The sequence below is a fragment of the Sebastes fasciatus genome, chromosome 1, assembly GCF_043250625.1.
Source record: "Sebastes fasciatus isolate fSebFas1 chromosome 1, fSebFas1.pri, whole genome shotgun sequence".
Lineage (NCBI taxonomy): Eukaryota > Metazoa > Chordata > Actinopteri > Perciformes > Sebastidae > Sebastes > Sebastes fasciatus.
The window spans coordinates 9602290-9623044 of record NC_133795.1 but is presented as its reverse complement, the minus strand read 5'-3'; the positions used below and the strand labels follow the sequence as shown (position 1 = coordinate 9623044).

The 20755-nt window shown below is 40.6% G+C and overlaps 1 protein-coding gene across 1 annotated transcript in view; it reads right to left on the bottom strand.

Moving 5' to 3' along the window:
* The window catches only part of adamts9 (ADAM metallopeptidase with thrombospondin type 1 motif, 9), a 64554-nt gene that overhangs the window by 14145 nt on the left and 29654 nt on the right, over nucleotides 1–20755 (bottom strand). Inside the window, exons 26-30 of the mRNA XM_074618037.1 lie at nucleotides 19762–20010; nucleotides 18212–18373; nucleotides 17334–17510; nucleotides 9198–9368; nucleotides 5990–6166 (exon numbers count right to left, since the gene is read on the bottom strand). Coding sequence (XP_074474138.1) covers nucleotides 5990–6166; nucleotides 9198–9368; nucleotides 17334–17510; nucleotides 18212–18373; nucleotides 19762–20010 — 936 coding nt within the window. The remainder of the gene's footprint in view (nucleotides 1–5989; nucleotides 6167–9197; nucleotides 9369–17333; nucleotides 17511–18211; nucleotides 18374–19761; nucleotides 20011–20755) is intronic.

The following is a 20755-nucleotide window of genomic DNA, read 5'->3' as shown; positions in this document are numbered from 1 at the left end:
ATCAATGCGAAGGAAGAGCGAGGACGAACAGTCTGAGATCTGTGTCTACTTGTGAAGCAGTACATTCACCACATGGGACTAAAGATGTCAAAACAGTAGATAAGAGCTGCTGGGAGGAAAGCACCGTGTTGTTGAGCAGAAGAACCTGAGCTGAGAACATGGCCAAGTCCCAAAAAGAGATAAAACAACTTCTAACTCCTGAAACAGTTTACAGACCATGCCAACACTGTGTCTGATGAAAGGTCAGAGCTGAAATTCACTAGCAGTGAGCGACTAAACACTGTCCCCCAAAAGACAAGAATGTCACAACACAGTCACTGCTTTTAACAAATTGATGAGTTGTTTTCTAAGTGGCAGACATCCACAACCTCGATGTTTTACATTCATATCAGTCTCTCACATCACAGCTAAACCACAAACTGAACCAGACCTAATATAAATACTGTATATTTTCTAAACATGGCTGCTTCTAGACTAATAAATCTGTGACTAACAAAAGCAGAATACATGGTTGAGAGGGCTGGAAGCAAACAATATCTACATAAGGTTATAATAATCTAATGGTGTTCACTCTTTCATATCAACATTGACCCATCAGATAAGTTTCCAACCCAAATTAGGCAGGTTCAATCAATCAAATGTATTTATAGAGCACATTTAAAAGACAATAAACATTGACCAAAGTGCTGTACAGACCAGAGCAGGTTGCTGAAATCACAAATAAAAGAAGATTGTGTCTAGACGGTAACCCCCAAGTTGTGAAAACGTGCAAAAACTCTTGCAAGACTTGCTGCCCGACGACCTCTCCTAACCCTAGCCACTCAATTGCAATGCCTAACCTCAACCATCTCACGAAAGTTTTGCAACTTGGGGTTTACCTTCTAGATACAGCCATAAAAGTAAAAAAAAAAACACTGACATAATCATCAATGCACACAGTTCATAGGCACAAATAAACAACACATAGGTATACGCACAAGTAAAAACATCTGCCACATCAGGAGGATTCAAACGTTAGTGAGTAAAAGTGTGTTTTGAGCCTGGACTTAAAAGAGTCAATGGAGGGGGTAGATATGATAGGGAGGGGATATTGTTCCTCCGTCTAAGGGCTGCAACAGAAGAGCTTGAGTTTAGATCGCAGGACGGGTCAGGAGCCTCAAGTCAGCCGACCTGAGGTACCTGGAGGAGGAATAAGGGGTTAGGAGGTCTGCCATAAAGGAGAGAGAGGGCCAGCCCATTTAGGACTTTATAGACAAACAGGAGAACCTTAAAATCAATTCAGAGCCATAATGGCAGCCAGTGGAGAGAGGCCAGAAAAGGGGTAATGTGGTCTCTCTTCTGGGTACCTGTCAGGAGCCTGCCTGCAGCGTTTTGGACCAGTTGCAGTTGACGACAGCCTAATGAGTATACAAGGAGTTGCAGTAGTCCAAGCAGGAGAATAAAAAGGCTTGGATGACTTTCTCAAGATCTTTGAATGAGAGAAACCCCATTGATTTTGGCAATACTGTAGTACAAAGCTGGAAAAAATGCCTTTTCCTACTGCACTGACCTTCTTGTCAAACTTAAAGGGACAGTGTGTAGGATTTGGTGGCATCTAGTGGTGTGGTTGCACATTGCAACCAACTGACTACCAGAGCCAGTATTTGGTTTGTCCATTCTAGGCTGCCGTCGAAACATGGCGGAGCAACATGGCGGACTCCGTGAAGAGGACCCGCTCCCTGTGTAGATATGAAGGGCTCATTCTAAGCTAACAAAAACACAACGATTCTCAGTTTCAGGTGATTATACACTAATGAAAACATAGTTCTTAATATTATATTCCATTTCTACCAATTGATCCCTAAACATTTTACACACTGTTCCTTTAAATGGGGTTTAACAGGGTGGACAAGTTGCTAAGACTGTTGGTAATCACTTTAATGGAGTCAGAGAGGCCAAATAGGACAACTTCAGACTTGCTTTCATTCATTCAGCTGTAGGAAGTTTTGTACCATCCAACACTGTACAGTATGTCCTCAAGGCAGTTCATGAGACTGATTAGATTGGACTGGTTGTTTGGTTTGAGGGGGAGATAAAGCTGTGTGTCATCGGCATAACATCGAAGATAATAGTGGTTTGCACATCATGCGTACAAACAGAGCCAGGACAAACAGGAGCGGCAACAGGCAAGAACAAGCAGCCAAACACAGCAGCGCAGCCGTCTTCCTGACTTGGACACACAAGTTTTCTCTGGTGATCGCCTCTGCATGTGTCTACATGAGAAATTAAAAAATGCAGGCAAAGAGTAACACCATAGGGTTGACCTATTGTTTTATCAATCAGGAGAAAAGCCAACCAGAGGATACAGACAGGGGGGATTTAAAGGTATACTTCAACCTTTAGGGAAATTTGCTCATTTTCTTTCTTGTCCAACTAGAGCAAGAATACAGTAAACTTGGCTTAGCATAAAGACTGAAAGCAGCTGTAAGCAGCTACCCTGCCACAGAAAGTGACTGACCAAGAAATAGTTACACCAGTAAAGCCACAACTTGTTTTTACATTTTTCTTTTTCTACAGATTAAACAGACAAGACTAAGCTATGCTAAGCTAACAGTCTCTAGGCTGAAGCTTTATATTTAACATACAGACATTAGGGTTGCAACCGGAATTCCATACTAACATGCAATTTGGTAAAACAGTGTAAGAATTTTTAGTATGTCCTAAACCTTAGTATGAAACCAATAGTACACAAATTGCATACTATTTCTGGTGAAATATTACAGTATGCAAATGGTGGACACTACGGCAGCATGAATATCCCACAATGCAATGCGGTATTGACGACAACGTTCATAACAGACGTTGACGGACAGCTTTGTAAGATCAATAGCCCTTCAATTTAAGTGTACGTATAAGATTTAATTTTACTAGGCATAATATATATTTTAAGTTAATTCAGACTTTTATTCACACAAACTGTTGTTTTGCTCACGTGTTTGCACGGGTTTCCAGGGTTAAACGTCTCCAACTGGCAAGGAGGATCTCAGGAAGCGAAGACGTAAATTACTGCTCAGTGCGACCGAAAAGATACATACTACTATTTATTCACACAAGCTAAGCTAAGCTAACAGTCTCCTGGTATCCAAACCTTGGCAAGAAAGTGATGAAGCGTATTTTTTAATGGTGTTGCTATGAAACTGGTGTCCTCAGATGAAGTGCAAGTTCAAAGCCACAGAACCACCTGGACCTTGATGTCTTACTTCATGTAGTAACTCAACTATTACGACATTCAATCTGCAAGAGACGTAAGTTGAGCATTAAACATCTTAGCAAGGGCTCAGAGAGGCTTCCACTTGCGTCAGAAACACTCTGATGCAGCCGACTCCAGCTGGTCTTCATCACTCTTAATATGTTCAACACTGTCAAACAACTGAAATACCTGGAACTGCTATTGTGAGCTGAGCTGCTGTAACGTTACTATGCACGAATGAAACTAACCCTGCATGACGGGGGAGTTTCAGTATGTTTTAGTAATATTGAAGGTAGACAAAGCTATAAGCTTAAATATTTAATTCTAGGTATTAGGCCTGTAGAAAGAAGCTGCGTGTGCAAAAGAAGTAAAATGTCGGTATAAGACGTCGTCTTTGATTTGTGGAGATTGACTCCACAGTGTATAAAGTGTATAAAACACATAGGCATGTTAATACGCGCCAGGTGAACTGTTGTAATTACCTCCAGCTGTTAATTGGGACACCCAGGCTCCAAACACTTCTCCAGATTAATTAGACTCTCCTTTCAGAGGAGACATTTCATGCTGCTCAGTGACCCAGATTCAACATCACTTGAACACAGTGTAGAAGAAACTCCTGCTACAGCTGCCTGTTCTAATAATCCCAACTCTCAACAAGCATCTGGAGCCTCCGGCCTATAGAACATATCTGAATGTTGATCAGCTGGAATGTACCCATTAAATATAGCCTAGGTATGACTGCAAACTCATGACAAACAACAAGACTCTAACTTTGTTCTTAGGATCAGAGAAGATAGAAGTACTAATATTCAATTATTTAAATAAATTAACTTTGTACTTTTAAAGGACCAGTGTGTAACAATTAGGGGGATCTATTGGCAGAAATGGAATATAATATTAATATCTATGTTTTCTTTAGTGTATAATCACCTGATAATAAGAATCGTTGTGTTTTCGTTACCTTAGAATGAGTCGTTTATATCTACATTGGTCCTTTTCACGGAGTCCGACATGTTGCTCCGCCATGTTTCTACAGTAGCCCAGAACGGATGAAATCAAACACTGTTAACTTTTTTCTGCTTGGGCCCAAGCCTCCAGGAAGAGTGCTAGGCTTTGAAGCAAATTTGTGTAGTGGTCAAACGGCGGTACTACAACTTCCATGTCTGTCACGTGATGCGATTGGACCCAAAAATACTTTTCCCCATAGATTTACATTGGGAAAGAGACGTCTGTAACTCAGCGGATATTTTTTTTTTTGGTTAATGAACTTCCCAGTATGAACACTTGAATAGCCCTTATTCAAATCAATAGGTCCTTAAAGTAGTAAAATGCGCTAATAGCTGAAACCAGAGTTATTTCCCTTCCTCCGTTCATGTGAATGAGACCCAGACCGAGGCTGGAGCGAGGGTTTAGAGGCGGAGTTAAAGAAAACACTACTGCGCCTGCTCTATGGACCCATTTTGGCTTCATATGCCACTGAGCAACTCTCATAGAAATGAATGGGAGCCCGCCTCCAACGCTGTAACCAGTTCTTTTTATACATCCATGTTTGTGCTGGAGACGATAACGTTACTCGCTACCGTTGCCGCCGCTCTTTCTCTCTTTTGCCTTGCCACTCACTTTCCCTGTACGCACACACTCTACACACTGGCACTGCTATTTTCCAAATGACCTACACTACTGTTACAACATCTGGCTATAGGGCCACTTGCATTTTTGCGTTGGCCATCGTAGCTCTTCTGTACACTTGGCACACCATACAGAGGTTTCAGTTGGCTGCAATCTGCAACCTCACTGCTAGATACCGCCAGATACTACACATTGCACACTTTAAATATAGCCTTGGTATGACTGGATAAGACTCTTTAACTTTGAGTGCCTTCTAATATTCAGGTGTATAAATAAACTAACTAAGTCCCTGTAAATGTGGTTTCATATAAATTTCTCAATAACATAAAATATCCTTGACTAAATAAGCAAACAATCAAAAGCTGGGGGAGAAAAACATGTGAAGAGTTTATAGTCAAACACTAATCTGCTTCATCAGGACTGTTTGAGTGCGGTTTGATCATATTTAATTGACAATGGCCGGGAAACATAAGCAAACAAGCCCAAAACTGTCGTCACATCTTGATTCAAATATTGCTAATGACACAATGTTCACAGCTGTATGCCACATCACTTATTTTCAACTGCCACGCGCCCACTTCAAACTAGTCTGAAGCACAGATTTTCCACCAACAAAATAGATAAATGAAATACAGACAAAGAAATAACCAAAACTGTTGCAATGTTCATGTAAGTCCACATGACTCGTAATAAGAAGCTGACTGAGTAAATGGGTTCTCTTGGGGGCCTTTAACTTTTAAGTAGCAGCATGTAGAAGGATGGTTAATGTTTAGATAATTAAGTCATGTCTCACAGGTGTGTATTTATTTTACTTCAACTGCTTCTAAAAAAGCAAATTAACCAATCAGCATTAAGACCAGATTTATCTATTTTACAACAAGGCTTTGGTTGTGTAGAAAAAAGAAAAAGCCAGATGATCTGATTTTCATAATGCAGCAGCTCCTCTCTCCTCCTCCTCCTCTCTCCTCCTCCTTCTCCTCTCTCCTCCTCCCTCTGGCCTCCTGACAGCAGAGCCTCATACTTCAGACATGACTGAGCAGATTCATCCTGCCCGGTGGAGACTTGCTGGTAAAACTACTTGTTTCAGCAGCACACACAGGTCACCATGCCTCTCTGAATGGGCCAGCTTACCGTCTGCCAGTCTCCTTCTCTCCACCGGTACCGGGAGGGACAGTCAGCGGCCCTGCAGCTCTGGCTGGACGCCGGTCTGGACCGCTGAGGACAGCCGGTCTCCTGAGGACTCCGTCGGTCTCTGACCTGGCAGAACACCTCCCGTTGCTGGATGCCATCTCCACACGAGGCTGAACACTGAAAACAGGAAGGATAAGTACTTTAAAAATGTTTATTCAACCTCCATCTAACTTTATTGTTTTACTGCATATCAAATTATCAACTTATATTCCTGAAATATTGTGACTCTAGTGTTAAGCCTTGTGAGTTTAACTACCTCATGGTATTTCCATTTATTTGCTATCTATGGTCATTTTATTTTTTATTAAGTATGAAGATAGAGGACAGCATTAATTTAAGGGAATATTCCTGTCTAAAACAACTAATATTTAATCTGTTGTATTGTCATTTTTTTGATTAGATGTTCATAGTAGGGATGCACTGATACTGGATCGGATATCGGGGCGATACCGATAGAAATAGCTGAATCGGATATCGATGACAATGAGGCCGATCTATTAAATTCAGTTCTACGTTTATATACTATATACATTATGTACTGGGATTTGAATTCCTGTTTAAGTTTTGATCAATGTGTTGCTGCATTAAAAAGGTTTACACTTGAATTATAATTCCTGTAATTTTTAAGATTTTTTTACCAAGTTGCTGGTGAACGATTTATTATTTTAATAATAAATAACAATTAAATAAATTCATATCTATGTATTTATTGGTCACATTTTGTTTTACAACATTAGGAAAGCAATGTTTACGTCAAGCCTGATGTTGCCTTACACATAAAAGAATGACCCCAGTCTCTTACACACAGTGAGGCATGTAGCTTATTAATTAAACACTGGTATCGGATCGGTACTTGGTATCGGATCGGTACTTGGTATCGGCCAATATCCAAAGCCCAGGTGTCGGTATCGGTATCGGGATTTAAAAAGTCGGATCGGTGCATCCCTAATTTATGCATATCTGTCTTTTATTTTCTTTACTAACCAAATTATGTGACATTCCAACAGTTATTTTAAAAATATAAATGTATTACACACACAGAGCTTGGCGTATTGATGAGTACTGTTAGGGAAATATGTAATGATTAAAAAGCTGCAAAAACGCCTCCAGTGTCATATTGAAGTGATCTGGTTTATATTAACTTAACTGTTGTTGTTTACAGAAATGTGAAGAAATTCAAGTTGGAGCCTGGAAAGTGGATGGTTTTGTGGAACTATGTTTTTAATTAAAGTGTCTTTTCTGCTGTAATACAGAACACATTTCTACAGAAAAATCAAGTAATGAAAGAAGCATTATGAATCTGTTTTGTTTTCTACTAGGGCTGCCAATCGATTAAAATTTATTTGTTCAAATTAATCGTGATTTTAATCACACATTTTTGTATCTGTTCAAAATGTAGCTTAAAGGGAGATTTGTCAGGTATTTAATACTCTTATCAACATGGGAGTGGACAAATATGTTTGCTTTATGCAAATGTATATATATATATCTATTATTGGAAATCAATTAACAACACAAAACAATGACAGATATTGTCCAGAAACCCTCACAGGTACTGCATTTAGCATAAACAATATGCTAAAATCATAACATAAAAAACTGCAGTCCAACAGGCAACAGCAGCTGTCAGTGTGTCAGTGTGCTGACTTGACTATGACTTGCCCCAAACTGCATGTGATTATCATAAAGTGGGCATGTCTGTAAAGGGGAGACTCGTGGGTACCCAGAGAACCCATTTTCATTCACATATCTTGAGGTCAGAGGTCAAGGGACCCCTTTGTCATGTCAGTTTTTCCTCGCCAAAAGTTAGCGTAAGTTTGGAGCGTTATTTAGCCTCCTTCTTGACAAGCTAGTATGACATGATTGGTACCAATGGGTTCCTTTGATTTTTTTAGTTCAATATGATGCCAGTATCTTTGTCTAGCTTTAAAACGGATCCCACTACAACCTCCAGAAGATTGATTGCGTTAATGCGGTAACTTTGTTTTTCATGCGTTCGGAGGTGATATTTAACAGTAACTAACTTGTGTCTCTTTTCAAACAGATGCTGATGATTCTGAACAACCTGCACTGATGTTAATGTAATGCTAATGAATGGCATAATATATACATAATAATGCATAACTTATGTAGCTTTGAAGTGAAGGTTTTTTTGGGGGGGGTACAGTATCACAAAGAGTCTTTGTATATGTGTATAACTGCTCATAATGGTTGCAGGAAGTGATAAAAATGTGCAGACGATCAAGCTGCAGATTTTCTACATGAATCTATACAAAAACTGACATATTTACATGTCCATTCATATTCCTCTGTGTGTTATCTTTATTATCAGCCTTGCTGTTTCAGCAGTTGAGCCATTAGGCAGCCTGCTGCATCATGGGTAAACATGCTGTACTTGGGAGACTCGTGTGGAGTATCATTTTCTCCTGGCATGTGTCCCGCTCCACAGCTGTTCAGAGCAAACGCACATCTTCTCTGACATGTGGTGCACAGATGTGTCCGTGGTGGACTCTTGGCGAGCGGGGTGAATTCAGAAAAAGAGGACACGAGAAAAGACAAGAGAGAAGAAGAGAGAGAGTAAAGGGAGGGATAGAGAGAGCGGACAGGCGTCAGACGGCAGCCCAGGTGCACGATGAGAGTGCGTCTGGCATGTTTAGTAGGGCATTCGAAGACATGTGGTTCCCATTGGGGAGGCAGAAGATGGAGAGGAAAAAAGTGAAAGAGGGCTTGAAAGAAAAAGTGATCATTGGGGGAAAGCAACAGTAAGAGGGAGGATAAAAGGAGAGAAAATATAGAGATGAGAAGGGTGGATTAAAACTGGCTGGACTAAAGCTTAGATCAAGGAGAAGGGTGCACGTCCCTCCTGCTGTCACACTGCAGCACCTCAAAAACCCCGGTTAGCAGCCGCCCCGGGCCTGTGCTGCAAACCACCATGCCATGTGTAAAAGCAGCACCCTGCCTTTAGTTAGTGGCCTGGCATGGTGCATAAACACAGTCAGCTTTAGCTGCAGATGTTTTCACATATATGCGCATACTTGCCAGCAAGCTGGTAAGCATTAAAGTGGGAAGAGGGAGAGCTTACAATGTCTGGCAGCGTGAGAACGAGAGTGGTGGAGGAGTGTTTTATAGCGGGGTCAAAGAGTCCTACCTCTTCCCAGCTGCCGGTCTTCCACTTGGGACACCGACCGCCTCTGCAGCGCCTCTGCTTGCCGGGTTTGGGGGACAGATGTTGGCAGTTTTCCTCCGGGACGGGGCGGCCCGACCCGGTCACGCAGCCCACCTTGCGGGACTTGAACCCTCGTCCACAGGAGGCGGAGCACTGCAAGATGGCAAAGGAGAAAAAAAAACAAGTGAAATTGAAATCGAGAAAGGTATGTTTTGTGTTTAAAATGCAATTGTAAAAAAAGTGCACACTTTTTGGTTGGCATTATTCAAGTCAGACAGCATGATTTGGATTCATAATGCACATCATTTGTTGAATGTTAGACTTAATTTCAGAATTTGAATGATAAGTATAAGGTAAGTAAGCAAGTATTTATTGAACAGGTGACGTCGATGACTTTGTGGAGGTTTTTTGACTCAAAGAAAAAAAAAAGTGAGACCCAGTTCCACGTGGGTAGCTAGTCCAATGGCAAAGCGTGCCCGATCACACCGGCAGCAGTTTGTTTCACCTCCGGGTTCACCGAGTTACTGGGAGTCTAACTCGGTGTGACAGGCAGACACACACACACACACACACACATAGCAGAGTTACAGGAGGAGGGAGTAGAGGAGGGTTGGACTGTGCTCGGATAATCACGGGGCGTTGCATGTGGGGATGGATGGGAAGCGACAGGCTCAGAGTTGAACGAGTATGCGGCGCAGCGTGCGGCGCTGTCCTGAGCAGCGAGGGACGGCACGAGACGGGAACATGCTGTGACCTCTCACCTCATTCAGGGGGGGAGGAAGGCTCATGAAATGCTTATTCCCCATTTTTAAACGCGGGCAACCCCAATCTGATTTGTAATGAGATGGATTTATGGAATCACACATGTGATGTCAATCAATAAAGATGAAAAAATTTATGATTCAGTTTGTTTTTTTGCCAAGAAATAAAGAAAATGAGTCAAATCAACTGTGTGAATCTTGTCCGGATATTGTTGTGATTCAATTTGAATAAAAAAATGACACGACTGTGTTGCTTGTATGTCTTTGGGATCCATCATGAATCGTAACACATATGAGTAGAAGACTTCATGGTTGATGTAATATGTCACTTACAGCTCTCTTAATATCAAATCCCACCACTGACTGTAAGAACAGAGATTGTATTTTTAATGTTATTGACTGACATGAACACAAGAACTGTGGAGAGGGGACTTTCCAGTAAAGGTTCAAGTCATTAAAGGAAAGCATTTACAACCTAAGGCAGTCTCCCAGACTGTTGTTCTGTTCAAACATCAGGTCATTCCTCAAAAAGGTTTATACGCTTTCTTTACGAGGGCTTTCCTGCTGTTGTAATGTGCTGAAATGCCCCCAGAATCACTACAAATGGCTCAAATTAAAACACCATGTGTATCAGGACATGCAGGTTTCATTAACTTTGACCACAAGTTCTCTGGAGGTCTGTAATCATCCAGAGCGGTTCACTAATACAAACAATCACTGCTCACACATACTTGAACTTTCCTACTTCCTCATACAATAAATGCACTATATAAACACGTTTATTTGCATCACTTTTATTGGCAGGAGGTCGAGCGGGTTGTCCACTAATCACAGGGTTTGGTGGTTCGATCCCCGGCTCCTGCTGTCCACATGTCAAAGTGATGAACCAACTGAACCAAAAGTGTTGTCGATTAAGGTAGAAAAGCGCTATATAAAAGTTACCATTCAGTGTGCAGTAACAAATGAGCACCCGTGAGAAAATGGCGGCGGGTAAAGACAAACTTTATGAGCTGAAGCACAAGCGAGCATTTCAATTATCCTGGAAACAGGAATTTAGTTGGGTGGTGTTAGAGCAGTGGTCGTGTCAAGGGCCCCTAAATTGCTACACATTAGGTTACAGACCCCCATTTGATAAGATTTCGCTTCAGGGACCTCCGTCTGAAGAGATTTTGGTTGTTAGATATGATTAAGACCAGAATACTACAGATGTCAAATACCGTGGAGGAAGTGAAACCTACGATCAGAATAATCACTCCGATGACTCACATTGGGCTCCCGTCTGTAGTGAATTAAATAGTGAAAATAAACTATTCCCCATTTTTCTGGGGGCCCCCTGGAACTCTCTCAAGGACCCTTGGGGGTCCCTGGACCCCTGCTTTAGAACCACTGCATTAGAGTATGTGGGTGAAACTCTGGATTAATTTACTTAAATAAAGATTAAACATGACAATTAACTTTGGTCTTTGTTGTTATTTGTAGAGTTGTTCCGATACCGATACCAGTACGGATACCAGTACCGATACCAGTATCGGAAATGCGTCCGATACTGCCCAAAATTTGGTATCGGCGAGTACGCCAGTCTATGCACCGATCCGATACCATCATTTATTAACCCAGAAAGAAATCAACTTGTTCTTCTTCGCCGCTCCAAAACAGTAGCCTTCACTGTGCTCTCGCCCTGAAGGTATCATTGCTGCCACTGGCAACTACTGTTTTAGAGCAGCAAAGAAGAACTGATTGCAGGTAGTTTGTCACGTGACGATAGCAAACAAACAACAGTGCGGTGCTAGTGGATTATGTCACGGTAACGGTAGACAGAGCGAGGAAAATAAAAAAAATCAAACATGTAAAACGCAGATATGTACAGTAAGGCTTCCGTTTCAAGTTTTTTTTTTATCAAGCTGGTATTGGATTGGTAGCGGTATCGACCGATATCGCAAGTTCAGGTATCGGAATTGTTATCGGGAAGGAAAAAATGGTATCGGAACATCTCTAGTTAGTTGATAACCGCTTATAAATAAAACAATCTGTATAGCAACAAGTCAAAATTTACTTCAGGTAAGTAGATTTCAAACCCACTTGCCCGACTGAGCAAGTGAAAAAAAACATTAATGTTGAACCCTGCAGTCTGATCAGTTTGAACTGCCTTCTAAACACAGTTCATAGGATGATTACAATCCATGCTATTGCAGATACAATAAATGTAAATGCATGATTCAAATCATACAACTTTAGGTATAAAAATCCAGACAAACAAAGTGTTGGTAAGCACAATGTGAAATGGACCCCCTGCCCCCCTAGATAAACCACATTTCAATGTCAGCATAGTGTTTAAGAATCCTTTTCAACTGTTTTGTTGGTTCCCCCCCACCCCCGCCCCCGGGATCACAGCAGTTTCCCAGAAGTCTGTCTGTGCTGATGGGATGAACCGGGAAGGGGCCCCTCCCCAGATCAAACGTGACCCCTGACCCACCAATACACCACTGCATTGTCTTGCTGACAGCCCCCCCCCCTTCTCATTTGAGTCACTGTCACTGGCCCCCATTATTGGTACACTGTCATCAACTTGCATTAGACCGGAGTAGAGGGGCCTGACAGAAAGGGGCAAAGGGCGCTGGCGACTTCATAGCGGAGCACGCGTCACCGGGCGCCCCAGAAAAAAGCCGGGGGAGGCATTAAGAGTGAATGAACACAGTCAATGAAATGGGGGGGTTATACTGGGGCATTGTCACACACTGGACAAAGATTTACCTTGATGGAAAGAGCTTTGAACTCCTGACACAGACGGTAAAAGCACGATCGCTCAAAGAGGTCAGCAGAGGCCCTGACCACTTAGAATAACAAGGATATTGCTCAGTGATTTGTGCGTTTTCATTCAGGAAAAACACTCGTTGAATAGGCTGGCGGGGAGGACTGCTTCATAAGCTATTTGCCTGCCTCTCTTTTTAAATCTTTTAGCCAAAGTCAAAAGTAAAACACTAAATAATACAGGACACTTCCTTATCCACAAGCACACTGTAATTACCATAAAGCAGGAGCTGGTAAGTGAGTTAAATACTTCATTATAGGGCTTAGCAGCAGGACTACAATGTTGTAAGCAGCGAGTATGAATGTTGTTAGAGGTTGGTATGGAGTTAAAGGAGTGCCATAATAAAGAATAAATCTGTTAAAGAATAAAAAAATAAATGTGAAAGTATAAAGAGGAATAAATAAAAGAATATAAGTAAATAAATAAATGTAGAAATATAAAGAGGAACAAATAAAAGAATATATAAGTAAATAAATAAATGTAGAAATATAATGAGGGATAAATAAAATAATATAAGTAAATAAATAAATGTAGAAATATAAAGACAAATACTTAAAAGAATAAATAAGTAAATAAAAATGTGTAAATATAAAGACAAATACATAAAAGAATAAATAAGTAAATGAAAAATGTGTAAATATGAGGAATAAATAAAAGAATATACGTAAGTAAATAGAAAAATGTTGACATATAAAAAAATAAAAGAATAAATACATGTGGAAATATAAAGAAATAAACATAAAGGAATAATTATAAGCATTTTCATTTATTTTTGCATTCATTTCTGTATATATTCATTTATGTATTTTTAAAGTATATTAATTTTTTGCAAATAGATAACTTATGAAATTTTCTGTATGTTTTTTAATTATTTTTTAATTTATTTATTTTTATATAATGTAATTTATCTATTTTATCCCTTTATTTTTTCCTTATTCCTTTTTCTTTATAATGGCACTCCTATTACTCCAGAGCTATTTGCATCAGTTATCTCTGTTTCTGACTTTTTTTGGACAACCAGTCCGTGTAAGTTGCCAGTGAGTTGCAAGTTATTCTTTTCCTTTTTCTTAGTTTGCAGTGACCTGCTCACTGCATGTGACAAAAATGTTGGTATTGCTTTAGATTAGGATTGGGAAAAATGACGCTGTACGTTGCGGTCCGTAATATAAAGCGTTACCAAAAATATATTGTTCAAATAAGAATGAAAAAAGTCTTTGATAGTACCTCTACTTCACTTTAATCGTAACCTTTTTCTGGAAATGAACAGAAATCCAACAAATCCATAAAAAAAATTAAATATTGACATAACATTATAATGAAGTAACAATAAATACAAGTAATTACATAAATATACAGAAATCTTCTTGAAACACAAACTAATACTGCCATTTGTGAATAAGAGACATACAATATGCTTATTTCAAGAGCCTGTTGATCTGGTGTTTGATCTGTACTGCTGTTTGCACCGAGACATTGAGGAGTCAAATGAAACTAAAGAGGAATAATAGGATGTGTTAATACTGAGTTTCTAGTTTCACTGATTCAGCGTAGATGTGACACATGTGGGAGTCATTACAAGCGATAGTTCTCATTAGTAAATGATGTGTGGTAAAGAAAGGAAATGTACTCACTGCTGTGTTAACAGGCCCTTAAAATAAGGTGTGATGTCAGAACAGACATTTATGACCAGGAGGAGTCAACTGGGTGGGCTGCAGGCAGAAGTTGCCCCTAACCACAGATTCTGGATCAGTTTTCACTGTCCTCCTCAACGGGAAGGTTCAAGGTGGGCGATGACACCCACCCTGGATCTGTGTTTAGGACCATCAACTGCGCTGGGTCGCCGCAACAACTCATGCTTAATCTTAGCCAGCCAAAATCCCTCCAGTGCAAGGGAGAGAAAGATACGGCAGGGGGGCAATCATAACAGAGACTGAGGTAGACACATTAGGTTGGCTCAGAGTGAGAGCTCTGGATACAAAACACTTCCCCTGTGGTCACAGGTATCACGTGTTCAGAGTAACGACATTTTAACAGCCCATTCTCGAGCAAGTTGTTTGATGGACATTCGAAGACATGATTTCATCAGATCTGTGACACACTTTAGCTGATCAATCTGATCAATCCACTAACTGCTCATGGAAAGAAATAAAAAAAAAAAAGTACAGAAAAAGGCAGCATCAAAAAGCAACGTGCCACAATAAGCACCTAACCGATCAAAAATGTGATGGTTCATTTTTGATATTGTTTTGATATCTTATATCTCCCTTGTTTGGCCAAAGCACCACGGTAGTGTATGTTATCATAGGCCCTGTTCAGACCTGGCATTAACATGCATCCTGGGTGATCTGATCACAAGTGGACAGCTTTAAGTACAGGTGTGAACGCACTCGAGACGAATTGAGATCCGATCACTCAGACCACATTCAGAGGTGGTCTGGGACGCATATGGCCACACTCTTTCAGCAGTGTGTACGCGCATGTGTCCTGGGTCACATTAAGGACCGCTTTTGCTTGCAAAGGCAGCGGTGATGGTGGCACAGAGGTCCCCGGGGGACCGCTGTTACAGTAACCTTATATGTTGATAAGGGCTGTCAAAGTTAAAGCAACATAATAATCATAAGAAACTATAAAACCTAAGGAATCCATTGGTACCAACCATATCATACTAGCTTGTCGTAAGGAGGCTATATAACGCTTAATTTTAGTGAGGAAAAACTGTCATGGCCATTTTCAAAGGGGTCGCTTGATCTCACTGACAGCTGTTGTTGCCTGTTGAGTTTAAGTTTTATGATTTGAGCATATTTGTTTATGCTAAATGCAGTACCTGTGAGGGTTTCTGGACAATATTTGTCATCGTTTTGTGTTGTTAATTGATTTAAAATAATACATATATACATACATTTGCATACAGCAAGCATATTTGCCTACTCCCATGTTGATAAGAGTATTTAATACCTGACAAATCTCCTTTTAAGGTACATTCTGAACAGATAAAAAATAAGCGAGTACAATTAGATTAATTGCAATTAAATATTTTAATGGATTGACAGCCCTAATTTTGATGTTAAAATGTACTGATTTTACTTTAATATCCTGACCGTTATTACTACAGACATTCCTGTAATATTACTTTGTGACATCTGCTGTATCAGCCATGTGTTTACTACGTGTTTATTTGCAAATAGAAAAGTGAGATCCGATCACATATGGTCATTGGAGACATATTCTAATGCCAGGCGTGAACAGATGTACGTAGCGCTGTCCACTCAGGACGCATGTTAATGCCAGGTGTGAACAGGGCCATAGTTTAATGGCTAGTTGAGTTGTGTTTTGTTCCAAATGAGGTATTGTTGAGCATAGCATATTTAGCAACTCCGAGTACTTACTGTACAAAGAAAACATTAACTAACACAATATAAATACACTCATATCAAGCACCTTTGGAGCAGAGAGCTTTAAACCTATTGTTTTGGCCACACTAAGGAAAATCTGGGTCAAAACCCTCTGCCAAACTGGAATACAATGGCTATTAGTACTAATTACCACAAACTCAGTGAGACATTTTATTTTACAGTGCTAGTACAGCTGCTGTTTGCTGGTGTTTACTACTGATACTGGACGTTTCAGGAACTTTTGAGTCAACATGTCGTTTTGGGGCAACACCACTGATTGTTTCATAGCAGAGGGTAAATACAGAGACTGTAAAATAAAGTGTCTAAATAAGATTAGTAACTTCTCTAAAAAAAACACATGTGCCTTGAGACAAATTGAATTCTTGATACAATAGCCATTTCAAAAGATGTATATAGTACAAAAGATGTATATATATAGTACACAGCCCAAATACTGTCCTATGTAAGTTGGTGCTTTTAAAGTTACTACATTGTGTAGCACCACATATTTGGAGATTAAGGGCCATTCTTTGGATAATAAAAGAACAAGGCATCGTACTGTATATTCCTGATATACAAAAACATTCATCAGTATTTGCATATGAACAAAGATTGGCTAAATGTGCGAATACAAAGAGCTAAGACACAAAATATATCACTTTTAAAAGTTAATGCTATATACAAAAGATAAAAAGGAACAAAAAATATCTTAATAAATTATCTTTAAAAACAATATTTTACAAAACTAACTTTGATTGTGATACAAAGTGATCCTGAATTTTTTTTCAAATACTAACACAAGGCTCAACAACAGTTTTATGGTAACTAGGACTGACAGAAATGTTCTTGTGGTCACAGCTGTCACTGAAGTATTTTTTGACAGTACTTTTTTGGCGTATTGCAAGTGAGTGTATCTTTGCCATGTAAGCGCAACAGAAATTAACTTTCCAAATGTCTTGAGGAAACCAATCGCAGGCACCAGAGAGGGAACAGGAAGTGGAGGAGGTTAAAAGTAAAAGGAGAGAAGTGTAATTTCTCCAGTGAGAAAAGCACCAAAGTCAGAGCCCCTCTAAGACTGTTTGTGAAAGAGTAAGACTACAGGTATTTAAAAAAAAAAAAAAAAAGTGAGGTTGAAAAACAAAGTTTATGAGCGTACCGAGCTCCATGGGTCCGTGCTCCAGTGGGGGCTAGACGGGCACGGCTGAGTATTGCACTGCTCACGATCTGGTGGCTTGTCATGGATCTCGCAGCTCAGATCGTTGAAACGCTCGCCGTTTGGACGCTGGCACACCACCAGCCTCGTCTTTATCCCACCTCCGCATGGCTTGGTGCACTGAGGACAGCAGGAGGAGAAGTTGTGTTTTACAGAAAGGTACGGGGGAAGAAGGGAAAAAAACTGGGGCTATTTTTTTCACGTGGAAATAGATCCGTCTTTGTGTGAAGCATTGAGAATGTGAGCATGAGCCGTAGCTGAGTGCTAATGCATTTTCAAAACCTCCACACTAAGCTGCATCAGTTAAAGCATTTATTCAAACTCAAATCAGCATAGACCAGACAGCCACTGCATCGTCGCCAAGGCCGAAATGGGAGAAAAAAATGGGGAGAGAAACGGGAAAATGCAGAAAAGCTTATGTGTAGCGGGTTAACCGAGGCTTTCACACTGAGAATTGACATGATGACTGACATAATGGCGATCAGGCTTAATTTATTAAGGTATCGCGAACGCTCAGGTTCAGGCAGGGTCGCAAAATAATTATTAGAAATGTTGATAAAACAGACATTTGTTTAACAAAGAATAAATTCATACAAACTTGTCAAAATTACAATCCAAACACGTCAAATTGCATTGACATCTCTCTCGGATCCCCTAAAAGGGTCGGGGCCTTGGCGATGACGCGATGCCGGTCTGATCTATCACACAGTTTACAGTTTTTCTCTCTAAGCTAGACTAGTATCTGTCTCAGAGACTCAGGAGCCATGGTAAACTGTAATCTGATCAGTAAAGTGGTGTGTGTGTGTGTGTGTGTGTCTTACCTCTCCCCAGTTGCCATAGATCCACTGTGGACATGGCCCTGACTCGCAGGATCGCTGCTCACTGGGCCGGCTGCGATCCTCACAGCTGTTGGCAGGGTAGCCGTTCTCATCCTGGCACACTACTACTCGCCGCTGGAAACCTCCTGCACATGTGCTGGAGCACTACAGAGTGAAGAGTGCACACTGTCAAAGAGATGCTTCTCACAAGCAGATGCTCAGTGGGTGTAGGTGTGAATAAGTCCCATGGGGGATATACATTTCCTTAAGACATAATGATGTACAGACACACACTAAAATGTAAAACACCAGCTGCAAAGTATTAAATCAATGTGTCTTTGAGTACATAAAAAATCACTAGTTGGTTAAATGCAGTACAGTACATGTTGTTACAAATCAATGTGCACTATGAGGCAGAGGAGGGACCAAGTCATTGTTTTGCAAGTCACAAGTAAGTCTCAAGTCTTTGCACTCAAATACAGAGTCAAGTCCCAAGTCAAGACTGACAAGTCAAGTCCTAAACTTTGAATTTCAAGGTCAAACAAGTCATCACGCGCTCTTCAGCAAATATAATGCCATATTAACAACGGAGTAACTGACTGCCAAATGGTGCTCAGAGAGTTAATGTTAGTTCATGGTTTTCTTCTGCAATTTCATTGGATGCTGTCAGATCGGTTCAAACAAAGTGGATCTGGAGAATTAAGTGTAAGATAATCAAATGCAAATCACAATAATATTCACCAAAAATAAAGAGTCCAGAGTTCAACAAAAAAAAAAAAACACAAAAAAGAAAAGATAGAAACTAAGTTTGCTCAGTTCATTTCAGTTTTTTCCCCGACGAGTAAATCCTCTTCCCGAACAAATCAATAAAGGATCTCTCAAAAAATAAATAAACCCAACATCTCTGACGCTGTCTAACCAAGTACTTTCAAGTCCAAGTGAAGTCTCTGGTGTGAAAGTCCACGTCAAGTTGCAACTCTTTTTTTATTTTGACAAATCGAGTCTAAAGTCATCAAACTTGTGACTCAAGTCTGATATGAGTCCACACCTCTGCTATGAGGTGTACATTGTGTGCACACAAAGCCCCCACTCTTACAAGTATTCAGAAAACAAAAGACATCCACGTCAAATGACTCACCACGTCGGCTGCTATATTAAAATACACATCCTCAGGACAGAGGCAGGAAGAGCCACCAGAAATAGCTTCAATCACTTCCCACAATTATATAAAGGTCAAAGTTATTTTTGGATGGAGATTATCACTAACACAGTTTTTAAAAAAAAAGCTGAACAACACAAAGAAAGAGATCCATGGGAACTGACCCTCACTTCATGAGCTTTTGTCAAAGTCTGCATCAGGTTACAAAACACATGTTTGGAAGTAAATAACTAGTTCACAAACTGTTATTAGAAATTACTGGACTTTACAATTTACATAAGTGCTTAAACCATCCGAAGTCCCTGCAACACAAGTAACGTAGAGAATATTTGGTATCATGAGGACAAATTTAGTCAGGACACCTGAAATGAACTACGTGCGTAAGATGCCTTACCGCGCCCCAGGGTCCAGTCCGCCATTGGTGGGATTGGCTGCGGGGCAGGTTGTTCCTGGCGCTGTTGTCTGGTGAGGACGGGAAAGGTCGGGACTCAGTGGAGCGGGACGGGCATTGAGACATAGCACAGTCCTGCTCTGTGGTAGGACGATCGTCTAGGTCACACTCGCTAATGTTCACCTCTTGGTCACTGAAGTTGACGCACTGTACCTGCCGTGTCGTCTTCCCCTGGCCACAGGTTACTGAGCACTGAAAACACACAAACACACACACACATACAGCGGATAAAGAGATCAGTCAGGAGTATAAATGAATATACATCTAAATACAAACAAACATAGAGAAGAAATAGTCATTATTACAAGGTGTGAGGCAAGGACCTGGGAAAAAATGAACCATTCATACCGACTTGCTATCAGTAAGAATGGCTCAAAATGGGCCACCAGACCTGGTTCTATCCTACGTTTTACAGAGCTTTGACAGTTACTACTGGCATTTTAGCGCGGACGTATGAAATTATCAGTATATGTATACGTTATAGCTGTGAATGCAGCAGTGAAGTGTGTGTACAGTTTAGAGTATAACCTACAGATTAAAGTGAAGGAGGTTAGCCCCGAAGTTAGCAACATCAACGGCTCAGGCTTGCTCGCTTAAGGCGGGTTGACCTTTACGGTGGACAAGCTATTCTCATTTTAGAGACAAGCCGCTCCTCCGAGTTTTGCTCAGCACCACTAAGCATCAGTTATATATCAGAGCTAGAGAGTATTTCTCCATTGAAAGAAGAGCAAAGAACGAAACTGAAGGCTTTTCTTGACGGAAAAGATGTTTTCGCTCTTCTCACGAGTCCGACTGGCTGAGGTTGATTGACAAGTAGTTCATTCGAGTGCCTGCCCTTTTCCAAACAGTCTCCAATGACGGCTTCTCAGATGGTTCTCTTTAACAAACCATCTGGCGGGTCAGGTTATGAACAGAATACACTGCGACATGCGGCTAT